The sequence below is a fragment of the Pistacia vera genome, unplaced genomic scaffold, assembly GCF_008641045.1.
Source record: "Pistacia vera cultivar Batoury unplaced genomic scaffold, PisVer_v2 Contig723, whole genome shotgun sequence".
Lineage (NCBI taxonomy): Eukaryota > Viridiplantae > Streptophyta > Magnoliopsida > Sapindales > Anacardiaceae > Pistacia > Pistacia vera.
In genome coordinates this window covers 326,618-345,970 of record NW_022196583.1, presented here as the reverse complement: position 1 = coordinate 345,970, position 19,353 = coordinate 326,618, and the positions used below count along the sequence as shown (strand labels likewise).

The 19,353-nt window shown below is 36.6% G+C and overlaps 1 protein-coding gene across 1 annotated transcript; it reads left to right on the top strand.

The window, feature by feature from the left end:
* The first annotated feature begins 2,985 nt into the window (after positions 1–2,985).
* On the top strand, positions 2,986–7,387 carry LOC116114837 (subtilisin-like protease SBT5.6). Its single transcript, XM_031400980.1, has 9 exons — positions 2,986–3,064; positions 3,183–3,375; positions 3,472–3,687; positions 3,866–3,977; positions 5,269–5,830; positions 5,922–6,013; positions 6,103–6,460; positions 6,539–6,752; positions 6,840–7,387. Exons 1-9 carry the CDS (start codon positions 2,993–2,995, stop codon positions 7,376–7,378), a joined length of 2,358 nt encoding a protein of 785 aa, XP_031256840.1. The 5' UTR covers positions 2,986–2,992; the 3' UTR covers positions 7,379–7,387.
* Positions 7,388–19,353: the final 11,966 nt, after the last annotated feature.

The window sequence follows — 19,353 nt, the reverse complement described above, 5'->3', positions numbered from 1 at the left end:
TACAATAGAGACATTAGTAGATATAAAAGTAGAATTAATAGCCATTTGATAATACTGACCACACAAAATATACAAGCCATGCCTTTTAACTCCTTCAAGCAAAATTTGATCATTCTTGTAAACAGAAATGCAACCATTTTTAGCCCTATAGCTATAGCCAGCTTCATCTAGTGTGCCCAATGAAATCAGGTTACGCTTAAGCTCAAGTCTATATCTTACTCTTATTAACATTATGAGTTTACCACTACTGAGTCTAATGGTGATATTTCCTACACCTTGGACACTACAGGAGTGGTTATTACCCATAAAAATAGTTTTAGGTTCACCATTTATCAAATTTCGAAACCAGCTTTTATTATTACTCATATGGAATGAACACCCTAAGTGTAACACCTATTCATTTGCAATTTCAGAACTAGATACAGTGAGTGCTTTAGTAATCTCAATGCTATCACTAGAGGATACTATGTTACTCTCAGTACTAGACTGTTTTTGCTTCTTAATCCAATCATAACAGTTCTTTTTAATGTGTCCAGGCTCATTACAACAAAAAAATTTTCTTGTCTCTGCTTTAGGTTTATTGTTATAGGCTTTCCTTTTCTTCTTATTCCTTAAACCTACATTTTGTTGGATATTTTTCCACTCTCTTTTCCTAAAAGTCCAGTACCTGGTTTGCCCTTCACAAAGAGATTATTCCCATTTCTTTTTAGAATTTTCAACTCAAGTTCTCTAGATTTCAATCCATCTATTATCAAATCAACACTGGGAATAGTTCTAGTGTATTGCAATGCATTCTTTACCACTAAGTATTCATCAGATAACGAATTTAATAAAATCATTGCAAGACTCGAATCCCCTAATTCTTGATCAGTTCCTTTTAGTACTAATGTCATTTTTAGGAATTCATCTAGGTTTTCTTCTAATGAATTAGAAACATCCATTTTGTAAGAAAACAGGGCACATTTCAAAAAAGCTAAATTAGGAGCAGACCGTAATGCATATAAAGTTTCGAGTTTACTCCAAAGTTCGATCGGTGTGTCCAAACTATCCACTTTTCGTAGAACGCTATTAGATAAGTTCATGATGATCAGGTTGTATGCTTCTTCGTCTATCTCTGCCTTTTTTTTCACCTTTTCTTCGGACCACTTGATTGCATCCTTCTCCAGTGTTATTCCCACCTTATTGTGAGATAGAAGAGCCTTCATCTTCTTCTTCCAAGTATTGAAATCCATCTTCCCATCGTACTAGGATATCTCTACACGTGTTGTAGTGCTCATCATTTTGTTCAGCAACAAACCCAAAAGATTCACTACCTTGATCTTCACTGACTTTCTTTGATTTGACCCTTTGAGACCAAAATTGACCTCTGGTGTTCAAGATTCAGGACCCTAGAGGTCAAGGACTTCCCTAAATTGAAAACCCCCAAATATGACAAAAACCCTAATTCGTGACTCTGCCAATTTTGGATCGATTTCAAGAATATCTAAACCCTAGAGTACTGGCTCTGATACCACTGTTGTAAACTAAGCCTAATTGTTCAAACCTAAACACCAATTACTCAAATACAAACCAATAGTAAAGAATCAAGAATCAACACCACAATATACCGTGGTCCACTTATTTAATATCGAACAAGCTACGCCCATGTTGGGCTCCAGAATATGGAGACTCGCTGCACTATAAAGCCTCAATGTTACAGATTACAATCAAACCACACTCATTGCAATCAACACAATCATTAACTCACCTTTCCCCTTTTTCACTGCAAACCTGAACAATCACTAGAGAACTCACTACCCTTGAAGGAACTCACAACCCTTAACAAGACTCTAGGAAAATTCACACAAGAAGAACAATCGAGTGACAAACCCTAACAACCAGGTTACAATCGCGTTCTATAGAGAGAAGAAAAATTGAGACTGTTGCATAAAATGACAAATCAAAGGTTCCTTTATACCGTTGATTGCTAAGTGAACTGGAGCTGTTGGATCTTGCATTCATCAAAGGGCTGAGATTAATTTGAGTTTACTGAACAAAACGGCAACGTTTCACTTGGCTTTAAATGGTGTCGCAGACTTCACCATTTAACAGGACCTAAGCAATTAATTTGACATTATATTAACAATTGCGTAGAAGGGTCAAAGCAAAATCTCTAGTTCACGCCTTAGATTTGATCTGTTGTCGTTTCTCAGCCACCATTGGACATAGACCCTCAAATTAACAACTTCAGTCCACCATCTTCCACCCAAAACCTCAAGCTTTGGAAGTTATATAAAAGTGCTTCCAAATAACTACTTTGACCCTGTGCTGTAGTTAAAATTCAATGTTACATAGATGTTGGGATAGGATTCTTTCTTTTACAAACATTATCTTGAATTGATTTTTCTTTAAAGTTGACATGTTTTGCTTGTTTTACTCTCACTTTTGATGGTAGACCCCTTTAACTCTATCCACACAATAGCAATTGGATTGGACCAATCATAGGGACACTTCACGATAGTTTTTTTTTTTTTATTAATAATTTGAAAAACTTCTTAGTTTTCTTTAAATAGAAGTCTCGTTGCCAAACTTAATTATATAATGATGATAATTATTTTATAATTGTACCTAACTTAACACTTTAAGGATGGTAAATTGGTAATGAGTGTAGTAGTCCAACACAGGAGAAGTTATGTAATCTTAGAAAACTAACTTTGAAAGGACACTTGGCGGTACCAACTATTTCTGGGTGACCGAGTGATTCGATAGAGACTCTTAGGTATATTACTTAAGAGAGCTCTTATCCGGCCGATTATTCCAGGGTCTCGGGAGATGAGTTGAGGTATGCGTAAGTTAACCTGAACACCCCCGGTCATGCTAACCCTGGTCATGGGAAAAAAAAAATTAGCCACACGCTACTTGATAAAAGGGGAACCTTTTTGAATTGTTAAGATATACTTTACGCAAGTATAAATACTCATCATCTGAACTACAAGATATATAATTACCAACCATGAACAATATCAATATCTTTCTATTCGTTCTTTTTCTTCTTCCTCTATTAGCCTCTTGTGAAGAAAAAAACGTAAGTATTTTGCAGTCTCTCTTTTTTTTTTTTTTTTTTTGTTGTTTTTAGCCACAGAAGTTTTTGATGAATGTTTATATGAGTATATATTTAATATGGTTCATTTGAATGATGACAGGTCTACATAGTTCAGTTTCGTGGACACAATGGAGAAAAAACATTGCATGAGATAGAAGACACCCACCATTCATATTTGCTCTCTGTGAAAAACAATGAGGAAGAAGCTAAGGCTTCTCGCCTTTACAGTTACCAATACAGCATCAATGGCTTCGCCGCAGTGCTCACTCCTGATGAAGCCTCCAAACTTTCAGGTAAGTTGGAATCAAATTAATCTCTTAATTTGTTTTACTTTCTCTTTGTTGTGACACTCACAGCAAACAATTGATATGTATGTGATTATTTGACAGAATTGGAAGAAGTTGTATCAGTGTATAAAAGCGAACCAGGATTGTACACATTACAGACAACAAGATCATGGGAATTTGTAGGCTTAAACGAGGGTGGAGAAGGATTAAAAGAGGGAGAAGAAGGAGGAAGAGGAAGACATAACTACAAGATGGGAGAAGGCTTCTTATCAAAAGCCAAATACGGACAAGAAGTAATAGTTGGCGTCTTGGATAGTGGTAAAAACTATAAACTAAGTTGAATTTGTTTGCATATGTTCTGTTTTACATGTGACTTTCTCTTCTCTTCTTTGCAATTTTCTAGAAAAAACTTGCTTCGATTTCTGTATTTTATGATGTTTTTTTAAGAAATATGATTACAAGTGAAAGTGAGTTTGGTTATTATTATTATAATTAGGTATATGGCCAGAATCAGAGAGCTTTAATGACGAAGGAATGGGACCTGTTCCAAAATCATGGAAGGGAATCTGCCAAACTGGGGTTGCTTTTGACTCTTCTCACTGCAACGGGTGAGTGTTTCAATTTCTTTCTCATTTGTCTTCTTTTATTTTATTTACTTTACTGCAATAAATAAAAGATCTGCATGTGAATATGTGAGGGGATCAAACCTATTATTTCAGAAGGATCTTCGGATTAAAGAAATCAATGGAACAAGAAACAAGTTATTTTATGTCTTTATTTATCGTCATTTTTTATTTAAAATGTGCTGACAAAGGAAGTGCCATTGATAGAATAAAGAAAGTGCTATCTCCCTTGCTTTTGAAGGGACCATTACTGGGACCAAATCATCCATGGAATCAAATATATTCTCATTTCATTGATAAACGTGTTTGATTTTCAAGGAATAGGGATGATAATTGACCGTAAATCCGAAAAGACTAGTATCTAATTGGAAAGTTTGGTAATGGTTTGAAATTAATGAGTGGGAGATGAGTTTGATAATCCTACGAGGTTGGCATGAGGGTAAAAAAGGTTTGTTTCTTTTATTGATTTTTTTTGTTCGAATCTTAGGATTATCTATCACATTTGTAGTTATTTTGGAACATTAAACTAAGGTGTTTAATAGTCTTCAGATATTAGTCGAGGTACACACAAGTTGGCACAAACGCCTCGACCATTAAAAAAAAAAAAAAATACTTACCCCAAAAACAAGAGATGAATTTGGTACAAACCCATAATACCCATAATAATGGGTTTAGAGTTTAGATAATAATTAGGTAAAAGTATGACATTTTTGGGTCTACATATAAAGCAAACCTTATTCATTGTCATCCCTGGACCCTAGTGCAATTAACAACTTTTTGACTAAATTCCTTTCATTAAGTTTGGGAATCTTTACTTCTCAACCAAGAAAAAGAAATTGAAATATCTACTGAATTTACATGTGATGGGATTAATTGAGCCATAAACTTTTAGATTGTTGATCTTCTTTTTGTTGGCCATTTGCCCATTTCCAAGGCGCCAAAGTGGGTATTTTCAATGACAGAATGGATCCTTTTGGATTCTAATACAAATTTTGTATAATAAAAAAGATGACTTTATCAGTATTATACGAAATATCTGACCTTCCATTATTATTCTTGGCTTCTTTTTCACCTATTGAAATTGTCTATTATTTGGATGGCCCCATCCCCATGCATTTGGAGTGTTAAATCACTCTGTCCATGTCTGTCTCCTTCCTTTTTCAATTATTGCTGCAATTTGCAATAAAAAGGGAAAATGGGGAAATTAAAATTAAGATCATTTCACATTACTCTTTATTGTAATTTCACATTACTCTTTATTTTTACGTTTTTATAGCAAGATCATTGGAGCTAGGTACTACTTGAAAGGTTATGAGCATGCATTGGGGGGGCGCCTTAATGACACATTGGACTACCGTTCGCCACGTGACATGGACGGCCATGGCACCCACACGGCATCAACGGTGGCTGGCCGTCGTGTCGCTAACGTTTCTGTTTTCGGGCTTGCACGTGGCACTGCCTCCGGGGGCGCCCCGTTGGCCCGCCTAGCCATATACAAAGCCTGTTGGGCTATCCCTCAGGAAGAGAAGGTGGTTGGCAACACATGTCTTACAGAAGATATGTTGGCGGGCATAGACGATGCCATTAGAGATGGAGTTGATGTGATGAGTATCTCAATTGTGTCCTCAAGACCTCTCTCTTTTGCTGAAGATGCTATAGCTAATGGTGCATTACATGCGGCCAAAAAGAACATTGTGGTCGCTTGTGCAGCTGGAAATTCAGGTCCTGCCCCGGCTACATTGTCCAACTATTATCCGTGGATTATCACAGTTGGTGCTAGCTCCTTGGACCGTGATATCTTGGGGCCTCTCGTGTTAGGAAATGGCTTGAAAATCATGGTGATTAGCCAATGTTTTCTAATGACTTAGTTTGATTCTCATGCTTTCATATATGCCTTTCTTAACTTGAATATATGTCATTTAATTTTAGGGAGCAACAACTCCTTACGGGCTCGAGAAGAAACATCCATTAGTATATGCACCAGATGTGGTTGTTCCTGGAGTTGCCAAGAATGAATCAGCGTAATCTTTCCTTTCCTAAAATTGTTTTGTATGATGCTTTAATCAATACACATTGATTCTGATAAAAATATGATTGATTGTGGTTCCAGGCAATGCCTCCCGGGTTCTCTTGATCCTAAAAAGGTAAAAGGAAAAGTGGTTTTGTGCATGAGAGGGCTTGGAATGAGAGTTGGAAAGGGGAGAGAAGTGAAGAGGGCTGGAGGTGCAGGTTATATATTAGGAAACACTGCAGCTTCTGGAGATGAACTGCCCTTTGATTTTCATGTCCTTCCAGGAACTGCAGTGTCCTCCAATGATGCCAATAAAATTATTCAATACATCAAAGCTACCAAGAATCCAACAGCGATTATCAATCGTGGAAAAACAGTGTTCAACTCTCAGCCTGCCCCATCCATGGCTTCTTTCACTAGTAGGGGTCCTAATCCAATTGATCCAAATCTTCTCAAGGTAACAAAAGTTGGAACATTGAATTTGTTTAAGTAGATGCATCTCTTTACTCTGTTGATTTTCAGTTTCTCTTTCCAGCCTGACATCACGGCTCCGGGATTGAATATATTGGCAGCATGGAGCGAGGGAGATTCAGTTACGAAATTATCTTTCGATAAGCGATTTGTTAAGTATAATTTTGATTCAGGAACTTCTATGGCTACCCCTCATGTGGCTGCTGTTGCTGCACTTCTCAAAGCTATGCATCCTAAATGGAGCAGTGCCGCAATAAGATCTGCCATCATGACCACTGGTAAATTCACACATTTTATCACATTAATAGATTTTCTCATGTGCACCAAACTATGTTTAACTCTAAAATGGCCAATTAATGTTGCAGCCGGATTGAGGAACAACAAGGGCAAGCTAATAACAGATCAACTGGGCAAAATCGCAACTCCTTTTATGTTCGGATCAGGCCATTTTCGTCCTACAAAAGCAGTAGACCCTGGCCTTGTATACGATGCTTCACACGAAGACTACCTTCTTTACCTTTGCAGCATCGGAACAGATAAACCAGAACCAAAATTCAAGTGTCCAGAAAATCCACCCTCACCAGTCAACCTCAATTATCCATCACTTGCTATTCCTAAACTCAATGGCACTGTGATTGTAAAAAGGACAGTCACTAATGTTGATGGTAATGGCAAAAGTGTCTACTTCTTTAGATCAAAACCACCGATGGGAATCTCTGTTAAGGCCACTCCGAGTGTGCTGTTCTTCAACCATGTCGGCCAGAAAAAGAGCTTTACTATTAAAGTGAAAGCAAGAGGTGGAATGGCGAGAAAGTATCTCAAAAATGAGTATGGCTTTGGGTGGTACTCCTGGAATGATGGACTCCACAATGTTAGAAGTCCCATGGCTATAGCTTTAGCATAAAGTAGCTTTTTATTTTTTTTAAAAAAATTGTTTACCATAATAGAAACAGAGGAGATATGGAGCCCTTGCAAAGGAAAACAGCGTCTTCCGACATCTTTATGTAATTTTTGGGGCTTCCATAATAAAATGGACTTAATTATCTTTTTTTTTTTTATAAGGTAAGAATTAAACATATGAAACAAAATCAATATACAAAGATACAAAAAGCATAGCCCAAGCAAAGACCAAAAGTCTCAAGCAAACATGAAAAAATCCACAAAAGCCACAAACGGCACAAAAGAGCACGTAGACTCCTTACAACAAAAAAAAAGTAGTCAACCAAGTGCCATCACACAGTAGCGGATCCAAGAATTTCTTTTAGGGTGGGCCAAAATAAAAATTTATTATACATTACTATTTTTGTCCATTAATATTTTTGTTAGGGTGGGCCAAAATATATAAATTATACATATTAATATTAAAAAAAAAATTTGAGGGCCCATCCAAAAAGTGACTGGATCCGCCACTGCCATCACATATAACCAATCCAATATCTCTGCGAGAGCTGCAATGTTGATAGAAAACACAACCCCTAAAATACATTCTCGAGATATAAAGAACGATCCTAGGATACACTAGTAATTGGTATAAGCCATATCTTAAATATAACTTTATTTTGTTGTGATTACATTAGTCCTCAGAAATTTCTTTACATATTCCCTTTACTAGGGAAGAAAAAGTTGAAACTTCTTGTGAAAGAGGCTGCTACTCTTTAGGTTTACAGACAAGGAATCTCCTGAGACCAGATAATATTTCTTACAGAAAAAGTCATGGGTATTAAAGAGATTTCAAGTTAAATTTCAAACAGTAGCAAGTTAGCAACAGCCAGGTTTCCAAAATTTTCCCTGTCAAATCCGAAGAAAAGATGGTAGGAAATAGAAAGCCCCTAGTGCTTCAGTTTGTCGAATCATTATAATCCCATACATCTCTTCTCACTTTCACTCTTTCCCCTTTAAAGTGTATGTACTTCCATCTACACTGGTATTTTTCAAGAACCAACTTCCGTTTCTCTTCTTCACCTAGTTTTTGAAAGGCAAGAGCAACCCTCTGGACAGTATCTTCATCTGGTTTTACACCCAGCTCCTCCATGTCTGCAAATACCTACATGAACCAAGAAAATATACTTCATACCATAGATGTGATTTCTTGTGTACCAAAGCAAAAGCCCAAAAAGTTGTAATGAGAACTTAGGAACAGGAGAATTAATTTCATTTAAAGAAGTGCGGGATGCAATTGCACCCATTTTAATTACATCTATAATCTTATCTTGCATGTCATGATGATCATATAAAGAGATCATCCTTGAAAACAACTGCTTTGAAATAGATAGGGAGTGCGTATGCAAAATCAAGTTCCATAATGATTCAGCCTCATCTGCCCTCTGATCCTTGTCAAATGCTAGTAAGAGTGTGTCATAAGTACCTATTGTAGCTTGTTGTAAATCAATACTAATTCCTCAACCTGCAAGATTAGTCACAGAACAAAAACAGAAAAACGCAAGAACAAAGAAAATCACAAAACACAAGATCTTCCATGGTTCGCTTGTTCAATATAGAACACGTTACATCCACGTTGAACTCCAGAATATGGAGCTCGCTGCACTAGGATTAATCACTCCAAAGATTACAAATTACATATCAATCTCCTTCACTGTCAACCAAACGTTCACACGCTCATTCACTTCTCTTTTATCTCGCAAATCCTAACACTAGAGTACTCTATACCCTTTAAGGAACACCTCGCCCTCAAAAATAAGACTCTAGAATGATTTACACAGAGAAGAACCATAATGAAAGCACAAACCCTAACCAAGATACAAAACATATTTACAGAGAAAAAAGAGAAAACCCTAATACAGGAACAGTTGCCAAAATGCGTGAAAAAGTTCCCCTTTTATACTATTGACTTGTGATTGAATTGGAGCCGTCAGATTCTCTTTAACTTTGATGGCTGTGATTGATTTGGACTAATAGGCAAAACGACAGCGTTTTGTTCCCTGGCCTAAATGACGTCGCAGGCTTCACTTATTTAATAATCTCCACCTTGAAGTCTGTGGCGGTCGTTCCAGCAATGTCAGATCAGTTGTGCAGCATGCATTTCCATATTCCTTCTTAGTTCTAATTTGGTTATCCCACATGCAATAAGTTCAAGCAGTGCTTGAACTTTGCAAGTGTTACAACCTTGGTTCCCATGTCTGTCGGGTTGTTTTCAGTTAGGACTTTCATCAGTTTCACCTCTCCTTTTGAGATCAAGTCCCTCACAAAATGGTACCATACATCTACGTGTTTGGTCCTCTCATGGTACACGGGATTCTTCCCCAAATGAATAGCACTCTGACTGTTTGAATAGACAGTCACAGTTCCATCCAGCAGCTTGGCTTCTTTCAAGAACCCTTAAAGCCATATAGCTTCTTTGAATGCGTCGATTACAACCACATATTCTGCTTCAATTGTGGACAGAGCTACCAGTGGCTGTAATTGGGACTTCCAACTGATACAGTTTCCTCCCAAAGTAAAATGGTATGTTGTTGTAGACTTCCGAGAGTCTCTATCACCTGCAAAATCCGAGTCTACATACCTAACCAGATCAAGTGAGGAGTTTCTTTTACAGAAATTTAACCCTACATGCACAGTGTTCTTAATGTATCTAAGAAGCCATTTAAGAGCATTCCAATGTTCCCATCTAGGATTAGACATATACCTACTTAACAGTGATATAGAGTATGACAAGTCAGGTCTTGTACTGATCATGGAATACATGACAGAGCCAATAGCATTTGCATAAGGTATGAATTCCATTTTTAATCTTTCAGATTCTGTTTGTGGACTTTGGGCTTTACTAAGGATGAAATGGCTAGCTAGGGGCATTGAGGCATATTTAGAGTCATTCATTCCAAATCTAACTATCAGTTTCTGTAGATAGGACATCTGATGGAGTTTTAAACTGTAAGTTTTTCTGTTTCTTTCTATTAGCATGCCTAATATTTTCTTTGCACAGCATAAATCCTTCATTTCAAATTCAGCATGTAATTTTCCCTTCAACACATCAATCTAAGCTTTAGACTTACTGATTAAAAGCATGTCATCAATATACAGTAACAAATATACTGGATTTATATCCATATGTGCAAAATAAAAACAGGTATCATGATCACTTCTAGTGAAGCCTATCCCTACTATGAACGAGTCAAACCTCTTGTACCACTGCCTAGGTGATTGTTTGAGTCCATACAATGATTTATGCAGCAAGCATACATGATTAGAAAACTGTTTATCCTTAAATCCCATGGGCTGACTCATATATATCTGTTCTTCTACTTCCCCATGCAAAAATGCAGTTTTTACATCTAACTGCTCTAACTCTAAATCATGATGTGCTACTAAGGATAACATCACTCTAATAGTTTTAAATTTAACAACAGGGGAAAAATTCTCAGTGAAGTCTATACCTGTCCTTTGGGTGTAGCCTTTGGCCACTAGTCTGGCCTTATACCTTGGTGGATCAGTATTGTTTATGCCCTCCTTCAGCTTGTATAACCACTTGCATTCAACTGGTTTTGAGTCTTTGGGTTTTGGAACCAGAGTCCGAGTCTTGTTCTGCCTTAGGGAGTCCATTTCCTCATTCATGGCAGTGAGCCATTTCTTACTATCCTTTGATTTTATGGCTTCTTCATAAGACTCAGGCTTTGTCCTTTGTATCTCTACACCAGCAAGTAGTGTTGTGTAGATAAGTTTAGCATAGCTGAACCTTGGAGGTGCTCTTATTTCCCTTCTAGTTCTGTCTCTAGCAAGTTGGTAATGAGCCAAGTCCTTTTGTTGGGCATCATCATTGTTTTCTTCATCCTCATTTTCACCATCAGGATCAATATCATTGGTATTTTGTACAGGTTCAGCTTCTGGTCCATCAGTGTTGATTTCAGGTTCTTGTTTGTTGGTTAACTCCACCTCTAACTGAGTACTTTCAGCTTGCTATGGATTCTCCACTTGATGGCTTGAGGTACCTACATTAGTGTTGGTAACCTTGCAAGGAAACACACATTCATTAAATACCACATCTCTACTGATAATGACCTTAATTCCTGGAGCCCCTCTCTCCCACAACCTATATCCCTTTGTCCCTTCTTGATATCCTAAGAACACACATCTTAGGGATCTCGGTTCTAATTTCCCATCTTTGGTATGTGCATAGGCTGCACATCCAAAAACTCTTAAATGGTTTATGGAAGGTTTTCTACCTGACCATCTTTCTTCAGGACAGATGTAACCAGTTGCACTAGATGGAGTCTAATTAACTAAATAGGCAACAGTGGTTAAAGCCTCCCCCTAAAAAGACTTAGGTAGCCCAGCTGTGAAAAAGAGGCACCTCACTTTCTCTAAAAGTGTCATATTCATCCTCTCAGCAACTCCATTTTGCTTAAGGGTTCCCTTCACTGTCCTATGTCTCTCAATTCCCTGGTCTCTATAGTAAGTGTCAAGCTCGGTGTTACAGAACTCCAATCCATTGTCAGTTCTAAGTGTTTTCACTTTTTTCTCCAGTTGGTTTTCTACTAAAGACTTCCAACCTTTAAACTTAATTAGAGCCTCATCCTTGGATCTAAGTAGGTAAACCCACACCTTCCTACTAAAGTCATCCACTATAGCTAGAAAATAACTACTACCCCCATGTGTTTTGACTCTTTCTGGACCCCAAAGATCAGCATGAAGATAATCCAAATATCCCACAGACAGGTGAGTTCCTTTTGGGAAGCTCAGCCTGTGCTGTTTGCCCATGACACAAATCTCACAAAAATCTAAGTCTGATACATTGTCATTACCAAAGTACCCCTGCTGTTTGAGATTGCTCATACCAGTTTGGCTTATATGGCCCATCCTCAGGTGCCATTTTTCTGCAGTTGAAATGTTAGTAGATATAAAAGCAAAGTTAACATCATTTGATGATATTGCCCACATAATATGTACAACCCATTCCTTTTAACACCTTCAAACAACATTTGATCATTTTTGTATACAGTGATGCATCCATTTTTAGCCTTGTAGCTACAGCCAGCTTCATCCCATGTGCCAAAAGAGATCAGGTTGCGTTTAAGCTCTGATATGTACCTTACTCTTATTAACATTATGAGTTTGCCACCTTTAAGTCTAATGGTGATATTGCCCATACCTTGGACCCTACATGAGTGATTATTGCCCATAAACACTATTTCAGGTTCACCATTTGTTAGATTCTGGAACCAGGTTTTATTGGGACTCATATGGAAAGAACACTCTAAGTCTAGTACCTATTCATTGGCCATTTCAAAACTAGAGACAGTAAGGGCTTCTATAACTTCAATGTTATTACTAGAGGATGCTAAGTTGCTTTCAGTACTGTTTTGTTTTTGTTTCCTAATACAATCATAACAGTTTTTTTTTTTTTTTGAGGTGACCAGGTTTATTACAATGGAAGCACTTCTTGGTCTCTGACTTAGCTTTATTATTATTGTAGACTTTCCCTTTCTTCTTATTCTTTGGCCCGATGTTTTGTTGAACCCCCTTTCCAGTATCTTTACTAAAGTGACCAGATTCTTGTTTTCCTTTTACAAAGAGTTACTACCATTTCTTTTCTGTATCTTTAACTCAAGTTCTCTGGATTTTATACCAGCTATTATAAGATCAACACTAGGGACTGTTCCAGTATACTACAATGCATTTTTCATTACTAAGTATTCATCTGGTAACAAATTTAATAAAATCATTACAAGACTCGAATCCCCTAATTCCTGATCAGTTCCTTTTAGCACTAGTGTCATTTTAAGAAATTCATCTAGGTTTTCTTCTAATGACTTAGAGACATCCATTCTATAAGAAAACAGAGCACCTTTCAAGAATGCTAAATTAGGAGCAGACTTTAATGCATACAAAGTTTCGAGTTTACCCCAGAGTTCAAGCGGTGTGTCCAGGCCATCCACCTTTCGTAGTACATTATCTGATAAATTTATGATTATCAGATTGTATGCTTCTTCGTCTATCTCTGCTTTCTTTTTCACCTTTTCCTCAGACCATTTGGTTTCATCCTTTTCCAGTGCAATTCCCACCTTATTGTGGGATAACAATGCTTTCATTTTCTTTTTCCACGTATTAAAATCGATCTTCCCATCGTATTGGGAGATCTCCATATGAGTAGTGCTCATTTTACTGTAATGATAGGGCAATCCAGTCTAAGGAGTACGTGGCGTTGTTATACCAGAGGTTGCCAAGTATTGCTAGGCAGTTTTTAAGGTGGTTACTGGTGTTCCAGCCTAAATACCCTTAAACAGATTTAGAACTATTCGAAACCCTAATTCGAAAAGAAAACCCCTAAATTTTAACAAAACCCTAATTTTGATTTTGTCCTATTTTTGTCGATCCCTTGTGTTTGTGACCTAATCTCATTAATTAATCCCAAGACTCAGCAAGATTTGATAGCCTAATGATCTAGGGACCTTTAAATTGAAAAACCCCCAAAATCTGACAAACCCTAATTTTTGAATTCGTCAAGAATTGAATGATTTCTAACCCTAGATACGCCTTAGGACCTAGTGCTCTGATACCACTGTTGTAAATCAATACTAATTCCTCAACCTGCAAGATTAGTCACAGAACAAAAACAGAAAAATGCAAGAACAAAGAAAATCATACAACACAAGATCTTCCGTAGTTCGCTTGTTCAATATAGAACAAGTTACATCCACGTTGAACTCTAGAATATGGAGCTCGCTGCACTAGGATTAATCACTCCAAAGATTACATATTACAGATCAATCTTCTTCACTGTCAACCAAACGTTCACACACTCATTCACTTCTCTTTTATCCCACAAATCCTAACACTAGAGTACTCTATACCCTTTAAGGAACACCCCACCCTCAAAAATAAGACTCTAGAATGATTTACACAAAGAAGAACCATATGAAAGCACAAACCCTAACCAGGATACAAAACGTATTTACAGAGAAAAAAGAGAAAACCCTAATACAGGAACAGTTGCCAAAACGCATGAAAAAGTTCCCCTTTTATACTGTTGACTTGTGATTGAATTGGAGCCGTCGGATTCTCTTTAACTTTGATGGCTGTGATTGATTTGGACTAATAGGCAAAACGACAGCATTTTGTTCCCTGGCCAAAACGACGTTGCAGGCTTCACTTATTTAATATAGCTCCTTGACCTTTGCTCAACATCCATTTTGCTACTTGAGAATTAGCAATAAGTAAACTTATATGACATCCAGCCCAGCTACACCAATATTTATACATGTGTGAGATAGAAATCAGCAACCAAATGGTCTGGAATATATTGTCATCATATATTGCTAAAAATATATAATTATGAAAAGCTAACTACATAACACAAATCATACATAATTTTTGCAATTCAGCAAGTTGGCCAGAGTTTAAGCTTCACCCTTACAACAAGAGCGGTAGTTGGAAGCGAATATCTGAAATCTAACTATGGCTTTGGCTCGTACTCTTGGACTAGTGGTAATCTAAGTGTTGTAAGTCCCATGGCAATAGCTTTAACATAATTTTTCTTACAGAAGCAAAGAGACGTATAAAACCTTTTAAGGTTGGAATAATTTTAAGTTGAGGTATGGGTAAATGTATTCTTCTTTTGTATATTTGAAAAATGAATAATAGTATAATACTATGGGGCCATTTAGATCGAGTTAATATTAGACAACTAGGGTAATATTTTTTAAATTGTGCAAATGATGATGTTTGGTTGGTTTGTAAAAAATTATTTCCGAAATATTTTATGACAAACAGTAGCATTTGGAGGGTAAATTTCGAGTTATTAAGACTTACCGTGGTATTACAATTTTTTTCCCATATTGCCCCTAAATAGTTGAGCCCAAATTAACCTTATATTTATTAATATTTACAAAACACCTAATCACTCATGCTGACACTTTTGTCCTCGCTTTTTAAATTTTTCGGACGACATTGCCCTTGTTATTATCATTATTTACAGAAATGCCTTTATACCCTTAACTAGCCACCACCACTAGCCACCGTCGATCGCCACCGAAGGTTGCCAAAAGTTGTCATAATGGCATACGACCGGCCGTATATGACCGCTCGGGCGTCGGTGAGGCTTTTTCCGACCATGGATTACAGATCTATGGTTGGAAAAAGCCAGATCTATGGCCGTTTCATGGCCAAGCATGTGGCCAAGGTTCAAATTGCCAAGGTTCACAAATTTTTTTGCCTATCAAACTGCCAAGGTTCACAATTTTTTTTGTTAACTGGGGAAAATTATGCCATAGTTCTAGGTAAATCATGGGTTGAGGCTATAGACAATCCTCGTCCTTATCATTGGACTGCCCATTAAACAACTTCTTGCCGAAAAGTTTCAGTCAAGAGTTCTTTTTCCTTGAAATGGTGTATGGTGATAACAATAAGCAAATATGTTGATCAGAATATACATGGACCTCAGAGAGAGGCTATTGGTTTGGTCTTACCAGCCTGGTAATGTAAACCCAATTTCGCCCTTCATCTTTTGTGTGGACTTCTTTTTGGGTTGGGGACTATAAGATTGTAATGGATTCATTAGCTGTAAGCTGTTCACAGCAATTTGGCGTTTGGAATATATAATGCATAGTGACACTATAATAAATTTTCCCAAAACGGATATTTTTCTTGCTGAGTAAAGGTTATTTTCAAGAGCTGGGCACTATGAGGAATATTTACAAGTCTTCGTTCTGGTTTTCAGCATTCTTTGTTTAGGCATTAATTATATATCACCTTTATTTGTATNTATCTGAAATCTAACTATGGCTTTGGCTCGTACTCTTGGACTAGTGGTAATCTAAGTGTTGTAAGTCCCATGGCAATAGCTTTAACATAATTTTTCTTACAGAAGCATAGAGACGTATAAAACCTTTTAAGGTTGGAATAATTTTAAGTAGAGGTATAGGTAAATGTATTCTTCTTTTGTATATTTGAAAAATGAATAATAGTATAATACTATCGGACCATTTAGATCGAGTTAATATTAGATAACTAGGGTAATATTTTTCAAATTGTGCAGATGACGATGTTTGGTTACTTTGTAAAAAAATATTTCTGAAATATTTTATGACAAACAGCAGCGGCGCGCGCTTGTTATTAAGACTTACCCTAGTATTACAATTTTTTTCCCATATTGCCCCTAAATAGTTGAGCCCAAATTAACCTTATATTTATTAATATTTACAAAACACCTAATCACTCATGTTGACACTTTTGTCCTCGCTTTTTAAATTTTTCGGACGACATTGCCCTTGTTATTATCATTATTTACAGAAATACCTTTATACCCTGAACTAGCCACCACCACTAGCCACCGTCGACCGCCACCGAAGGTTGCCAAAAGTCGCCATAATGGCGTACGATCAGCTTGTTATTACGACTTACCTTGGTATTACAATTTTTTTCCCATATTGCCCCTAAATAGTTGAGCCCAAATTAACCTTATATTTATTAATATTTACAAAACACCTAATCACTCATGATGACACTTTTGTCCTCGCTTTTTAAATTTTTCGGATGACATTGCCCTTGTTATTATTATTATTTACAGAAATGCATTTATACCCTGAACTAGCCACCAACACTAGCCACCGTCGACCGCCGCCGAAGGTTGCCAAAAGTTGCCATAATGGCGTACAACCGGTCGTGCACCAGTGAGGCTTTTTCCGACCATGGATTACAGATCCATGGTTGGAAAAAGCCATATCTATGGCCGTTTCACTGCCAAGCATGTGGCCAAGGTTCAAATTGCCAAGGTTCACAATTTTTTTTGCCTATCAAACTGCCAAGGTTCACAATTTTTTTTGTTAACTAGGGAAAATTATGCCATAGTTCTAGGTAAATCATGGGTTAAGGCTATAGACAATCCTCGTCCTTATCATTGGACTGCCCATTAAACAACTTCTTGGCGACAAGTTTCAGTCAAGAGTTCTTTTTCCTTGAAATGGTGTATGGTGATAACAATAAGCAAATATGTTGATCAGAATATACATGGACCTCAGAGAGAGGCTATTGGTTTGGTCTTACCAGCCTCGTAAATTAAACCCAATTTCACCCTTCATCTTTTGTGTGGACTTCTTTTTGGGTTGGGGACTATAAGATTGTAATGGATTCATTAGCTGTAAGCTGTTCACAACAATTTGGCGTTTGGAATATATAAGGCATAGTGACACTATAATAAATTTTCCCAAAACGGATATTTTTCTTGCTGAGTAATGGTTATTTTCAACAGCTGGGCACTATGAGGAATATTTACAAGTCTTCCTTCTGGTTTTCAGCATTCTTTGTTTAGGCATTAATTATATATCACCTTTATTTGCATGACATTATACTATAGATGTTAATAGCCAGAAAAGTATCTCTCTCCAAAACAGTAGAATCTGTATAGCATTTTGGTGTATGGCTGGCTATAATATGTAGCGATAGAGTAAACCAATTTCCAAAATGGAACAGCCCACGGTTTTGACAATTTGAAGGGGTTTGTGTTTGTTGTTCTTTTGCAGTTGGATATTCTATCATCCCTTGTCTTATATATATGTATACATTATAACGTATTCATCTAAAAGAATAAAGAGGTTTACATTTATGTCAATTGCATGAAAGATACAGTTAGTAAAGAAGAACATGAAGACAGATGAGTTGAAAAAGAGAGGAGGTGCCTTGATACGTCGGATAAGTAGCGATTTATATATATAGTGACTACATAATCCATATAATGCATGGAATTTGCTAGTTGCTCGCAACACTCGACGTAGATGTTGGACCAAACCTATTATCTCAATTTAGCATTTTAATTATTATGTCATTGCTCATAATATTAAAAAAAAAAAAAAAAAATCCACAAAATGCATCCAGTAGTATGTAATCTTTTGCATCGAGGACTATATAATAATGGCTTAAATAACACTTTTCTATCCACAGACTTTTAAAATACTATTTTATTATCTAAATTTATATTCAGGCGACAAAAAGTGAGTAAACTCAGTCCAGACTGTTGTGGTTTTTGAAAAGAGGAGGGCGACAAGTCTTTTAGTGGTAGAATGTTAGATTTTGGTAGTTAGGATTAATCGGAATTTGAATTGGAAGAGATAGCTGGACAAACCCTAATCACTTAATTACTAGTGATTGAGGGGATCAATGGGAGTAAGGTGTGAGAGGTTTTAGTGAGTGATAATTGGGAAAGAGAATGCTAGTGGTGAGAGGTCGCAACGATATCGAAATCAGAAACAAAATATAAATTTGGATAATAAAATGATATTTTAAAAGTCTGTAGGTGGAAAAGTATCATTAAGTCATTGTTTGGGTGGAAAAAAGTCGTTTACTATATATATATATATATATATATATATATAATGGAAAGAATATAACATAGTGGTCTATTGTTGGGGGTGAGATTAGCTAATATTATATGTAAAGTGTTAGAGACATATCATATATAATATCTGGGGACTTGGGATAAGGACCTAAGCAATTAATTTGACATTATATAAACAATTGCACATAGGGTCAAAGCAAAATCTCTAGTTCACGCCTTGGATTCGAGCTGTTGTCGTTTCTATTCCATCATCTTCCACCCAAAAGCTCAAGCTTTAGAAGTTATATAAAAGTGCTTCCAAATAGCTACTTTGACCTTGTACTGTAGTTAAAATTCAACGTTACATGGATGATGGGATAGGATTTTTTTTCTTTTACAAACATTATCCTGAATTGATTTCTCTTTAAAGTTGACATGTTTTACTCCTATTGCCATGTTTTGCTCTCACTTTTGATGGTAGACCCTCTTAACTCTATCGACACAATAGCAATTGGATTGGACCAATCAGAGTCACACTTCACGACAGTTGTTTTTTTATTAATAATTTGAAAAACTTTTTAATTTGTTTTTTTATTAATAATTTGAAAAACTTTTTA